We start from the raw sequence: 14,055 nt of genomic DNA, 5'->3' as shown, positions 1-14,055 counted from the left end.
TTTTAGATAGCACATGTCTCGATTCATGAAGTAGATGAACGTCATTAGTTGCAATTAAGATGTCATCAACATAAAGGACAAGAATCACAAGTTGACACTACAAGAAAATGGGCGATTAGGAACAATATTTTAAAACGGTATTTTGCCGTTTCTAATTAAAAACAGGTTTGAATCGTTTTTCTCTTGAAGACCATTTGCTTTTTCATTAAGAACATCGAAATAAACCTTTTAGTCTTGCGTTCTATTCTTCCAACTGAGATGGGGTAGCAGGAACAAATAGTGTGATGTGTGATGGTCGAACGAAGATAGAACAATCGAAAGAAACCTTCGATTTCTCTAAAAAAATTTAATTATAAATTGATCTCTTCCCTTCGATTTGTTTAAATCTTCAACTGGTAATCGGTCTCCCATCTTCTATTTCTCGTAATCTTTGATTGTAAATCGATCTCTCATCTCCGATTTCCCTAAATCTTTGACTGTAAATCAATCTCTCACCATCGATTTCTCCAAATCTTCAATTTTAAAACAAATTCTCCCATCCTCGATTACTCATCATAGTCGATTTCAAAGTTATGCTTCTCCTATTCTCACAAAACCGTACTCGTCTCTCATATTCAATTTTAAAGATCTCCTCTAATTTTTGTTTCACCAGGAGACGAATAAAAAGAGGCGGTAGAGGGATCTCATTCTCTTTGGTTGATTTTGAGAACGATTGAAGTCAAAGGGAAGATAATGATAGAAAATCTATGAAAGATTTTCAAATATGTAAGTCCTTAAGAAGAAACCTTAGTTTTCTTCAATCCCATCATGATAAACCCTAGTTCTTCATTTTTTATGGATTCAAGTAATTTAATTTGTGATTTTTGTTTGATTTGAAACCCTAGAATCTGTATTTTTTCCAATTTAAGCCGTACATTTCTGTTTCTCAATTTCTTTTTGATGGATAATTAAGCTTGAGCCCTAGATTTGAAATGGATTTGAGATTAGGTTACAACCTTCAATCTATGTAAATTTACAGTCAATGAAGATTCCATATAGCATATCTTACACCCTAATCAAGCTCTAATGCTTCCATTAGGATTTAACCTCGAAAAAACCTTCCTTTGTTGTTGATATTGCTTTCCTCATCAGTTAATTAATACTTTGATATGCTAAGTAGAATAGAGATTTTCCGTTTCAAAATTTACATACTTTTCCATTTTAATGAATTATGTTTCTTATTTAGTCAAGCGGGTTGCTCATGTATACTTGGAAGCCAAGTGTGTTCACGCTTTTAAGGACATCATTTTATCAAAACTAAGGTGCGTCTCATTTTCAAACGAAATATCACTTTATGTAATCTATGTATGCTGATGCCTATGCTTACTGTTATGCACATCCACGCATGTATTCTTCTGAAAAAAATGCGATTTATCTAGTAAATATGGTCTTTGTATGGTCTCATTTGTATTCTCCTCGATTCAAGCTTACGCACTCACAGTTCAATTGTGCATGTGTACCTACTCTTTTTATGCTCTTCACTAGCTAATTTAGTTGTTATGTTTCATATTATGCCCTCTGGTTTGAGATGTTATTTTACCCATTATAGACTATGAAGGACTAGCTAATCAATGTTCTTCTTAATTGCTAGAATATTTTCCTTAATTTCATCCCATGCTCCAAAATTTACGTGGTAATATTTCAATTAAAACCCACATACGCAAATATTTTCTAAATAAATTGAAATAAGAATTTATGAAAAAATTTTACGTTAGAAAATTGTAAATATGAAATTTCTAATTCGGCAATCTATGGAGTTTCTAAACTAGAAATTTGAAATTTCCTAAATTAGAAGTTTATGAATTCATGATGAGCTCCCAAATTAGAAACTTGAAAAAATGAACTTCCCAAAATAGAAAATTTCAAATATGACGAGTCCCAAATTAGAAATTTGTAAAAATGATTTTCCAAAATAGAAAATTATAAATATTAGATTTTCCAAATTAATAATTTATAAAGATTGATTTTTCATAATAGAAAATTATGATTTTAGGAAAGTCATCAAATCAATGAAAAATCCGAATTTACATTAATCTCCAAAATTGGCAAATTATGATTTTTTCAAAACTTACTTTTGTCACGTGAATTCTTCGAATTTCGCATAGTGCAATCTCATGATTGATAAGGCTTACGTGACACCAAAAATCAGTGAATTGATTAGGATTTATTTTAATAAAAAATAAATTTAATTTTAATCCCTCCATGTGCACAAAAATAAATGAGTCAACTCACGTGCAAGTTTTATAAAGAAAAAAAAAATCTATTTTAAACTTCCAATGTACACAAAAATTAGTGAGTTAACCCATGTGCCAATTTTATTGAAAAATTTTGATTTTACATTTTTTATATACACAAAAATTAGTGAGTTGACTCACGTGCCAATTTTATTAAAAAATTGATTTTACTTGCCAATTTTATTAAAAAAAATTGATTTTACTTCCTATGTGCACAAAATCAGTAAGTTGACTCACGTGCTAATTTTATTGAAAAACTCGATTTTACTTCCTATGTGCACAAAAATCGATGAGTTGACTCACGTGCAAATTTTATAAATAAAAAATTTAATTTTAAATTTCTTATGCACACAAAAATCAGTGAGTTGACTCACATGCCAATTTTATTGAAAAAATTTGATTTTAAACTTCCTATGTACATAAAAATTAGTGATGATGTAAAAAAGGATTTTGTACGTCGCTAGTGCATGCACTACAAGATGACACGCTATTAAAAATCAAATCGACCCCAACCTACCAATGAATTAACAACTCGAGCAGAGAAGACACTAGTAATAATATAATAAGAGATGAAATTGGTTATGTGAGTCATTAGATTGTGTATTCAATTTAACTCACGTAATACCAAAAAATATATGTCTATCGATCGTTGATTCTCATATTTCAAATAAAAAAATCATGAGAATAAGGCTTCAAGCAACCTACACATAAAACAAACTCATTAGAAATAATGATAAAAAAAACTCACCTCAAGACGGGTTTGGCTGTTGTAGGTATTATTTCAAGTTTAGTCTGACGAGAACTTGTAAGAGCGAATTACTAGGCTTGTGAATATAAAAGGGTGAAAGAAAGGGCTGTCGTTAGATGTTAAGAAGTAGAGAAAAAAATGAATAGAGACGGTGAATCGACTTCTGTCTTCGTTTTTCTTATGTTTTTTGTTTGCCTTTCTTCATTGTTCTCTCTCATTTGTAGACGTGAATGAGGGAGTGATTGAGAGAGATTGTGAAAATTTTCGTAATTGTGTGGTAGAAAGGGTGAGTAAATGAGAGATTGAGGGGGTGGAGATGGGGGTTGGTTGTGCGAAGAAAAAGAAGAAGACAATAGATGGGGTACTACAGTTAAAATCGAGATAGATGGGCTATAGTAGAGTTAAGATTGGATGAAAGAGAGACTAAAGAGGGTGGTCTGGGAAGAAGAGGAAGGCAAAGAGAGGGAGAGCTCCTGTGTGTGTGAGACTGCTGTGATGTTTGAGGCTACTATGATGTGTGGCTAAAGAAGATGAAGTAGAAGGTGGAAATGGAGACGAAGTCGTGCCAGAGTAAAGAGGTGGCTGAGATGCTGTCATGAGAAGACTTCGAAGGTGAGTGTAATTTCTTTGAGCAAGGCCGATAATGCTAAAAGGATCCCTTTTTGTTGTTTTTCTTTTCGTCATGCATCCCTTTCACAAGAGAACGTGGGATACTCTTTATAAAGGACTTAGTTGACATTTTTTTCTTTTTCTATTCTTTCTCTTTTCTTCCTTTTTACATCACTTTTCCTTTTCTTTCTTTCTAATTTTCCTTCTTATTTGTACGTTTTTTGTTTATCTTTTTTATCCGAACAAAAGAGAGACTCTCTCTGTCTCTCTCTCTTTCTCTGTATTTGAGTTTAAATGAAAGTAATTAAAGAGACTATGATCCCATGCTTCGCAACCCATGGCACATTGGTGGGTGATTAATTTTCAATTTTGATTTTTATTGATTAAAATTTCAAATGGCTTAATTGTGTTTTAATTTTTTATTTTGATAAATCGATAGATTATCAATTACGTCTATGGGTTGGATTGATTTGTTGGTTGGTTCATTTTAATTTAAACGTTGATTGGTTGATTGGATTTTAATTGCAATTTGATTGGTCGATCGAATTTTAATTTTAATGTTAATTGGTTGATTGGATTTTAATTTCAATTTGATTGGTTGATCGAATTTTAATTTGAATGTTGATTGGTCGATGTTATTTTTAGTTGGTTAATCGATTGGATTTTAAATTCAATTTTATTTAAAATTTTCAAGTTGGTTATTCTATTGAAGTTAGAATTTTTTATTTCGGTTTTCCTAAGAGTCAAGATATCTATGTACAAGTTGGACATCGAGGGGCATTTCGGTTGTTTTGTAATTTTTCATAAATTTATCTATTTTCGTTGATTTGGATCACATTAGACTCGAAATCATTTTATAAAGGCAATGAAAGTACTTTCGAGACTTTTCGGAGGTTCAAAATTTATGAGGGGTATTTTCGTCATTTTGATGATTTTTTAAAATTTTTACGAATTTTGGCGTGACCCATGTGATTATTTTTAAGTTTTGAAGTTACATTTTCTTAACGTAACAATGTCTCTAAATTATTGAAATGTATAGCAAACCTAAGTGTACGTGCTTACTAAATCGAGTGTATGGTGTAGCGATCCTAAGCATGCGTAACTCTATGTTGCGTGACAATGCAATAGAAGAAAATAGAATTAGAAAATAGAAAAAATTGGAAGAAGACTTCTCACAAGCTTTCGAATTCTTTTCGCTTATCATTAAGAATCCATAACAACCGGATGAAGGATTGTCAAGTCAGGCGGTTGCAAAAATGAGGTGTCTACAAAATCACTACCCAATTCTGAACCCAACATGCATGAAAACCTCTATCCAAACCCAAAATCATATCGATGATTACAACTAATCATCCTAAAATTCAATGATCCTCAATGATACACTTTTCACCTCCACAACCCACCTCACTAAATCCATTTACCCAACCTCATTATCATTCTCAAAAAGTTAACCAACCTACACCCCATGTCATAACTTACCCCCATCATTCTTTTAAAATACTTATTACAAGCAATCCACACACTCCTCATTTAGCATACATCCTCGTACTTTTTTACATAACCATTCTTTTACCTAACACTAATATCCTTTAACCCCACCTAACACTCAACCAATATAGGTTAAAAAATCCAACCTACTTGAATAAAAAATAACCCATTTACACCATTTTCCATATATACCCCTCTTTTAATCTTAAATCTCCTATATCTCACCCACAAGTCTCATGACATTTTTCATCTTTTTATATTTCCACCCCATTACACCCTTAAAAGTCACCTCAAAATCATATAAAATCTCCCTTTCTCTCACAAACCCCCAAAAGACTTGAATTCCCTATCGAGCTTCAACTCTCTCATCGCTCAACTTTTATATTTTTCAATTCTACAATCCTCACCTCTCAACTCTCTCTCAATCTCTCTAAAGCCACTCTTAAATCCCTACTCAACACTTTAAAGTCACTTTTCTCACAACCTTAACTTGTACACTAAAACACTTCTCATTTTCATCATCAAATTCAAAAGTGCAAAATCAAAGAAGATCATACCTTGAAGACTAAGAAAAAATAGTCAAAGAAGAAGAATACCAAGGTAGAATGAGGACAAAAGAAGAAAAATAAAATATTCCCCCCATTCTTTCCCTTTCATCTTTCCTTATTCTACTTTTCCTCTCTCATCTTTAATTTTATTCATAGAACAACTTTAAGATGTAGTAGATAAACTCCCCTACTTTCGATAGATTGAGCTTTGATTCAATCAAAATGGTAGGGGTTGAAAATCATTTTCAAAAACTTTTCTTAAAAAAGCTCTTACACAATTTGCACCCACCACAAAATGCTTTGAGACTAAGGTCTTGGACTATTTTCTTACTAACATGGGACCTTGATTGATGAGTCTACAATTTAAAAAAATTTGTGCAAAGGCATGGATCATATAAATGCTCATTTCTTAATGAAGCTCTCATTGGTTTAAGCGAAAATCGAGGTCCCTTGTAATTGAGGGCACAAATTGGATTTTTTCGACTTTTCTTTTTATTCCCAAAAAATGACCAACTCCCAAGGTATCACTTATGGTGGAGGGAATCTGGTGCCTAATACCTTCCCTAGTTTCTAAAGTGGACTCCGTTACATAGATCTTAGTTATATTAATGTCCTTTATCTGTACGAAAGTCACAACGAACAAAAAAAATGACTTTAAAATTTATTTTTTGGGTGTTTATTCATATTGTTTTCTAAAAAAGAATAATGGTGACTCTAAATCCAAGTAGTAGAGATCTCTAGACTCGAAAATCTCATGTCTACAAAGCCTTTTTAGATATTTAATATATTAATTATTTACTATTATAATGAGAATGTAGAGTTTTAGAAATTGTTCGAAACCAAAATTTGGGTCCCACAAATACCTTTATCTTTATACTTAAATGTAATATAATCAAGGTCATATTTGTCAAATATAATAAAATTACAATTGCTCAATCATATAATCACGTTGGTTAGTTTTCAAAATTATAAACATGTCCTTCTTTGAATTATCTCTGTGCAAATTAATTTTCTTAAATTATAAAATTTAAGAAAATTAATCTTTTATTTTTATCATCCCAGTTTTTTTGTCAAAAATAATAAATTTACAATTCCACGATTCTTATTAGTTTAGTTAATATTTTCAATTATAATTTACAAAACACCCCCTTACAAGTCCATTAATTATGTTATCTTCAAAAACACCTTAGTTAATATATTAAATTAAATTAGATAAAAGTCCTTATACACCCATGACTCCTTTGATCAAATTAGTTTTCTTAAATTATAAAAGTATCTTTTAAATTTTCTATATGCAAAATCAAAATTATAAATTACAAAAAGTGCTTAAAATATAAATTAAATGATGAAATATGACATAATTTTTTTGAAATAAGTATAAAATTTTTATTTTATTTTTACGATCAAGTATAAATTTTTAATGGTAAATCCCTATTCTCCACCAAGATACACTACCGACACTGTTCCATCATTTGACCCAATGAGCACTATCTACCGAGTGCTGATATTCTAATTAGAAAGTTGTCAATCGGTCTATACTCAGCTGGCGTGTTACGGACACAGAATTATAGATCTGTTTTCTCATGATACACAAACACACATTTTATGGGGATTTGCATTTATTGCAGATGCTTTTCAGTTTTCACTCTGTATTCTGTACACACATCGACGTCAGCAAGTTGGACTATTGGAGTCAAATATGGTGGCTTCTCCCACTCTTTTATAACTTACCCTTGCTCTCTTCACTTTTGCACATCTTGTAAGGTAAAATTCCATCTTGGGTATCTTTAAAATACAACTTCTGCTTTTTCTGGGTTCTTGAACATATGTTATTGAGATTCTTCTCTGCTTGAGGTAGTAGAATTAGAAGTTTTTTTATTTTGAAGGTTGTTTCTTCTTTGCAGATTTCTAATATTTAGAACGAAAATTTCTAGAAATTTTTTTAATAAGCATTTTAATTTTAATTAAACAAATTGGGGACAGAAAAAACGTGCAGGGTTTAGTAAATTGTGATCTGTTCAAATGTATATGTTTTAATTCTTGTTCTTACATGTGCTACTATTATTTCTGACAGTCTTAATGTATGAGATAAAGGTAAAAGAAATTTCAGATTTACTTGAACCAAGTAAGAACTATTAGGTTCTGGGTTCTTGAATATGTTATTGAGATTGTTCTCTTTTTGATGGGATGATGTATATATTTAAGGTTTAGTTTTCAATTGCAATTTTATAGGAAATTAATTTCATAGTAATTGAATGAATTTTATTCTCTATTCTTTGCAGATTGCTTCTTTAATGTGTACCAAAAAATTTTAGTAAGCCCAGATGTGGCTTTAAGGCTTATAATATTGGGTTCAGCCTATACCGTGATATGTATCATCTAACAGACAGTAGCACGGATTGTCCAGCAATTGACAGTGTTGATGAGGCCCTCAGCACACATTGTGAATCTACTACGAGCACTGGACTTCACATCAATCACTATAATCAGGAACGACACAGCACAGATGGTCTATCAACAACCACCGAAATTGGCCTTCGCCACAATATTCATGAGGACAACATGGATGGTGGTATGAATTTTTATTTATTTATGTAGAGATTTTATTCTAAAACACGCCAGCTCACCAGAAACTCAATATATTATACTTTACTTTGAACCCATATATATATTCTGATTGTTACTTTTATGAGTTATGTATGTTTCTCCAATATTTGATGCTCTTCATCAAAATATAAGAAATAAATATATTTCTAAATAATAAAATATTTGTGGGATTTATAACATACAAAATCTTTATCCACATATTTATAAATCTATAATTTACCAAGATCAAGAATCATTCATATAACTCAAGAAACCTGTTCATGTTCCTAAAGATAAAAAGTACCTTGTGTCATAAGTTAAATCGATGACCTAAGATATGGTTGGAGATTTACCTTTCGTAATCCACGTACCAATGTTCCGATGTGCGCAAATCCCCAAGTCGGGAACCTTGATCCATGTGTTCTTTAATTTTCCAGATTCACCTTCTCTCTCCTCTCTATGTTGGATTGGCTAGGGTTCTAGTGATTGATGGAGATCACCTCAATTTAAGATCCAATCTCTTCTCTCGTTTTATGTGTATGTCTTGTTCTATTATGGGGTGTCGATCCACTTAAATAAATGGAAATAGAGGGCCTAGAAGTCCTCTTTTAGTAGGATTCTTATCCATCAAGGTTTCATATTAAAACCTAAAGAGTATTTCTAATTCTAATTTAATTCGGATTTATCCTTATTTATTGACGTCTCTACAATATAAAATCCTTGTGCAAATCAAAAATCTAAAACGTGTAGGTCAATTGGGCCACACAATTATTGGGTTCTAACAATATTAAATTTTGTTTTATGCATAAATAATCATAATACATGTTTTTTGACCACCAACCTAATGACTCATAAGTCATGAAATTGACTTCATAGAAATATGACTTGATTTTATTTTTTGTCATCTAAATTTTCAAGGATTTTTCTAGCGCCAAACAATATTTTAGACTTATCATCAAACATTACGTTTCCTATTTCATTTCCATCGTTAGATTGATGGAGCGCCTTGCACCTTATTTGAGGCTAATATTTTTCAATTTCAAATAGAGTTCACTTCTTTACACACGAAAGTTGCCCTCGTCCCATTCTTTTACATATTTTGCTAATAGTTTGGTTAGGTTGACATAGTCAAGCTACCACCCTTACCGAGGCTTATGGGTCCTGTTCGGGCCAACTATTTGGCCAACACTTTTAAAAAAAAAATTATATATGAGCTAGAAGTTTCAGAATGGACTAATTTTTGGTGAGGATGATCTCTATGATAAGGAGATCAACCTCATGAAAAAAGAACCCATTTAGAAACTTCTAACCCCATCAAAAGTGGTTTACAAAGAAATGAACGGTCCACATTTCTTCAACTTATAAATTGGGATTATAAATTTTTAAATGTGATGATTTTTGGTGAGGATAATCTCACAAAAAAATAGCTCGTTCCAAAACTTCTAACCCATATGAGACAAAATGTGTTGGCCAAATAATTGGCACCCGAACATGATTCTTCAATTGGTAAATTGGAGTTAGAACTTTTAGAATGGGTATGTTTTTTTGTGAGGATGATCTCCTTATCTTAGAGATCGTTCTCACAAAAAATCAACTCATTTCTAAACTTCTAGGTATATTAGTGCTTGATTCTCACCCCAAGGGCCAGTGTATATATATACTTTGTCTGCACCAGTCTTACTTTGTTTTTTTATTTCTTGATTTTCACCCCGATGTGTTACATATTAGTGCTTTTACACCCCAATCCTCTCTAATCCTCCATTTGCCAAGAAACCTCAAGGTGAGTTGCTCTCTTTACCATTGCATTAGTTCATCTTTAATTTTGCTTCCTTTGTTTTCTTGTAATTTTGCAAATCCTCAAAGGTTGACCCTTAGCTATCTCAAGCGTTAATTAACTCTCCAATCTTACTTTGTTGAGACTCAAGTAACGTATTTGACCCATTAGACCCTCCTCTCTTAGATAATTCTAGGCCATGCACCTTGTGTTTCATTGTAGTTTGACCAAGTTTATATGGTGTGGACACCCTTGCTCTTCAAAAAGGATTTTCTAGGGCTTAAAGTGAATTACCCTCTTGGCCTCAATTTGGAGAGAGACACAAGAGAGTGATTGACCCTAAAGACCCCCTTGAGTGGGTAATTACTTGCCATTGTCAAAGTTATTGTATTTCAAGGGGAAAAACTGTATCCCAAAGAATAAAAAAAAAAGTAAGTTAGAGACTCACTTTCCCAAAAATTCTAATTTCTCTCCGTGAGACCTACCTAATTCCCAAAATTCTATTCAAATACCCTTTCAAGCACTCTTGAGGCCTAAATTTGGAGATCTAAGAAGGATAAGAAAAATAATAAGTAGGGGAAGACAAAGACCAAGGTAGGATTGTTATTTCATTTTAGTTTTTTTACTTTACTTGCATTCCCCCAATCCCTCTTCTACCTCCCCCACTCTATCTTCTTTTATATTTAGTTCCTAACTCATCTCAATCATTTAGTATAAGTATTCTTAATGACAAGATAAGGGTTGAGAGTGTACTCCTTTCATGGGATGATCCTCACTATCTTTAAGTGTCCATAATGATCATCTTGAATGCTTTTGCATGCATCATGTAGTATAGTCATCTTAATCATGTAGAATGAGCATTCTTAATGGTAAGAAAAGAGTATACTCCCTAACTGGAATGATCCTCACATCTTTAAGTCCATAGTAAGATTCTTGGAAGCCTTTGCATGCGTTATATAGTATAGCCATCTTAATATTCATCTAGTGTAAGCATTCCTAATGGCAAACTAAGGTTGAGGAGTATATCTTTATGGGGTGATCCCTCACATTTGTAAGTCCGTAATAAAAAAGGGGTAAAGGTTGTAAAAGAGGAAATCCCTATCCATGAAGTATTTATCAACATGGACCTACAAAAATAGGCCCTATATTGGGCACATTCCCATCACACACACACACTGCCATTAAAAGTGCTAGAGTCCAATGAGTGCCGTCCTTATGGATAGCCAAGCAAACAAAAAAGGCCCAACAGTGGGAGCATCTCATTTACATCCCACCCATTTTCAAGCTCATGCATTCATATATATATATTTGGTGCTAAATTCATGCATTCATTTATATCAACATCCTACTAACTCCAGAAATCTTCAAAAATAAAAATAAAAATAGTACAAGTCCTCACATATGACATACCTTGGTGACCACCAACTTGGTGGGTAGGATGGGGTTCTTGACACCTTCCCCGTCTTACAACCGAACCTCCTTATCCAACCTCTTGGGTGGATCAGTTTTGACTCACAAAATTTGTCAAAGATAAATTTATAAAATTTGTTTTAGGTGGCCATTCACACCTTAGACTCTTCGAATGGTGATGACTCCCAAAGTCATGTTGTATTAAGGTTTAGGACCACCAAACCTTACATGTCTACAATGCCAATTTTAATTTTTAATTTTTTAATCTGATTCAAGCCAGTAAACTAGAGGGCTATGGGTTGTTTGGGGTCTAAAACCCTTAGAGCTCTTGTTCTTGAGCCCTGATCATACTAATGGCTAGCCTAACAGTTAGGACTCTTTTCCTCGAAATCCTATAAGTTTTTACTTAGAAATTAAAATATGTATTTAAATTCATTCGCAACCGAACATATAACCCAATCAAAAAAAAGGGAAAGAAATTTTGGTTTAGGTTCTGTTCGAGCCACCTGAATGAACACTCGTGCCATGTGATCACACACGAATCCATGACCACATATATCCATTTTGGTAGTGAAAGAAATGTAGCATTGGCCATGGTAGTTGTTATCTTTATTTAATTACAAGTGAAAGATTAATGCTTTTTGATAGTGGATTTAGTTAATCAAAGCTGATTCTATTGGTGTAGGCATGGCGCATGTTATTAATTCATTCACAGTGAATACAAGAATTCCATTTGAAAAATAGACTCATGAGTTTTCAATGCCATTTGCAGTCGATACTCTTGTAGTGATAGAAGCATTTGGTAATGATGAACATATTGGAAGTTATTTTCATGATGATAGGAGTGACACAAACTTCAATAAGGTTGAAAAATGGTTGGGGGCACTGCAAGATATTCAAATTGGTGAGAAAATTGATCATGGTAAGAATGACAAATTCTTAGAGAATGCTAGCCTCTCCAACGAGTTGACGCTGTCCACTAACATGGTTGTTGGGATGGTAGGGATTCCCAAAAAAAAAACTGTATTAATAAGAAAAAAGTGTTTTAATCTATAGGAGATTAATGGAACTAATCTCGAGGAAATCTTTGTTTTTCCTCAAATCCTAACAGTCATATTGATGGAGGGTTGAGGCTAGAAAAGTCCTAAAATTCTCTTTTATGTTGTTTGCACTAGTTCAAACATGAATAATCATGTTTGTGCATTCTTCTTTATTGTTTCCATAATTTGTTTAGTTTGTTAATTAGACTATATTGCATTTTGTTAAAGATACTGGCTCTGTATGGGCCCATGGTCATGCCACGTCAGCTACAGAATATACATCTGCTGGAGAATCACATGCCTCATATACTAAAAAGGTGAAATTACTGAAATAGCTATTTAAGTAAGATAAATTTCTGTGGAAGTGTTTTGGGTTAGAATTGTTGTTACATTTGATTCTTTATTAATTGTTTTGGTTTTTTTACTTAATTATTTATTAATGACGTCTGGTCTCCAAAGCTAAATCTCATTCTTAATTTGTAGATTCTTCTTTACTTGTTCACCAGTTTCTCTTTAGTTTATGGGACAGGAGATAAAAGATTAAAGACTTGGTCTAAACTGAAGCTCTATTGATTATTGTTATATGTTTGGGTTTTTGTGCTCACAGAAAGTGGTGTTACAGGTGTCTTGTCAGGATGATAAAACCAAGAAGAAAGTCATGACAAAAGTGGTGCTACGGGTGTCTTGTCAGGATGATAAAACTAAGCAGAAAGTTATGAAAAAAATGTCTGGAATTTATGGTAACTGCGAGTTCTTTCCCTTCTAATTTCTTTCTCCACTTAATTAAGGATGTGGGAGTTCTATAAGAAAGAAAGAGAATAACACAATTTAACTGTTTTTTATTTGTAATGTGCAGGGGTTGAGTCCATTTCCATGGACATGAAAGAATATAAATTAACAATGATTGGCGACTTTGATCCTCTCAATGTTATGGTCAAAGTGCGAACAGTCTCGCATGCAGAATTCCTCTCTATCGGACCACAAAAAATGCCTGAAAGGAATAATCAAAGTGAGGAAGATGATCCTACCAAGCTAAAAGCAGAGCTTATTAAGGCATATGGGGCAGAAGAAGGGCATCCAAATAGATGTGTCATCTGTTAATTATCTTTACTATTTCAATGGGAGAATGAACAGTAGAAGTGGTTCAACACCAAATTTTGAATCCCACCAATGCGCCCACTTTTACATTTAAACTTAATATAATCAAGGTCTCTTGATATTAAAAAAAAAATCAAGAAAATTGTAGCCTGCGGCTTAAGAAATTCGGGGCGAATTTTAAAATTACAAAAACATCTTTTTTACTGTGTAATATTCAAAAAAACCTTTAATCAATGTCTTTAATTGCAGATAAACCCTTTGGATTCATTTGCATTTGCAAGTGCCACCTTCACAGAGAAGGTTAAGCAAGGGCGGAGCCGGGTTTGTCTACTGTGTGTGTGTGCGCGTGTGTGGGTGGGGGCAATACACTTGGAACAATGGCAGTTGATTGTCTATTCCACTGTTGTTATCAGTTGCAATATCATATAAAATATGTGGAGACCATTTCTATCATGAAACACAACAAGGACACCTGCCAAAA

At 32.8% G+C, this 14,055-nt stretch overlaps 1 protein-coding gene across 2 annotated transcripts; it reads left to right on the top strand.

Annotated features, from left to right (window-relative positions):
* The first annotated feature begins 7,331 nt into the window (after positions 1 to 7,331).
* On the top strand, positions 7,332 to 13,716 carry LOC147381178 (uncharacterized). Of its 2 annotated transcripts, none has more exons than XM_086430751.1 (6): positions 7,332 to 7,430; positions 7,949 to 8,235; positions 12,209 to 12,358; positions 12,705 to 12,793; positions 13,099 to 13,216; positions 13,333 to 13,716. In XM_086430751.1, the coding sequence occupies exons 2-6, from the start codon at positions 8,037 to 8,039 to the stop codon at positions 13,575 to 13,577; spliced, it is 801 nt and encodes a 266-aa protein (XP_086286877.1). In that variant the 5' UTR covers positions 7,332 to 7,430; positions 7,949 to 8,036; the 3' UTR covers positions 13,578 to 13,716. The 2 variants fall into 2 exon arrangements, with proteins under 2 accessions (XP_086286877.1, XP_086286876.1); XM_086430750.1 differs by having other exon boundaries at positions 7,408 to 7,520.
* Positions 13,717 to 14,055: the final 339 nt, after the last annotated feature.

This window comes from Akebia trifoliata, unplaced genomic scaffold, assembly GCF_017979445.1.
Source record: "Akebia trifoliata isolate Shusen 1 unplaced genomic scaffold, ASM1797944v1 Contig00676, whole genome shotgun sequence".
NCBI classification, from domain to species: Eukaryota; Viridiplantae; Streptophyta; class Magnoliopsida; order Ranunculales; family Lardizabalaceae; genus Akebia; species Akebia trifoliata.
This window is presented reverse-complemented; position numbering and strand designations above follow the sequence as displayed.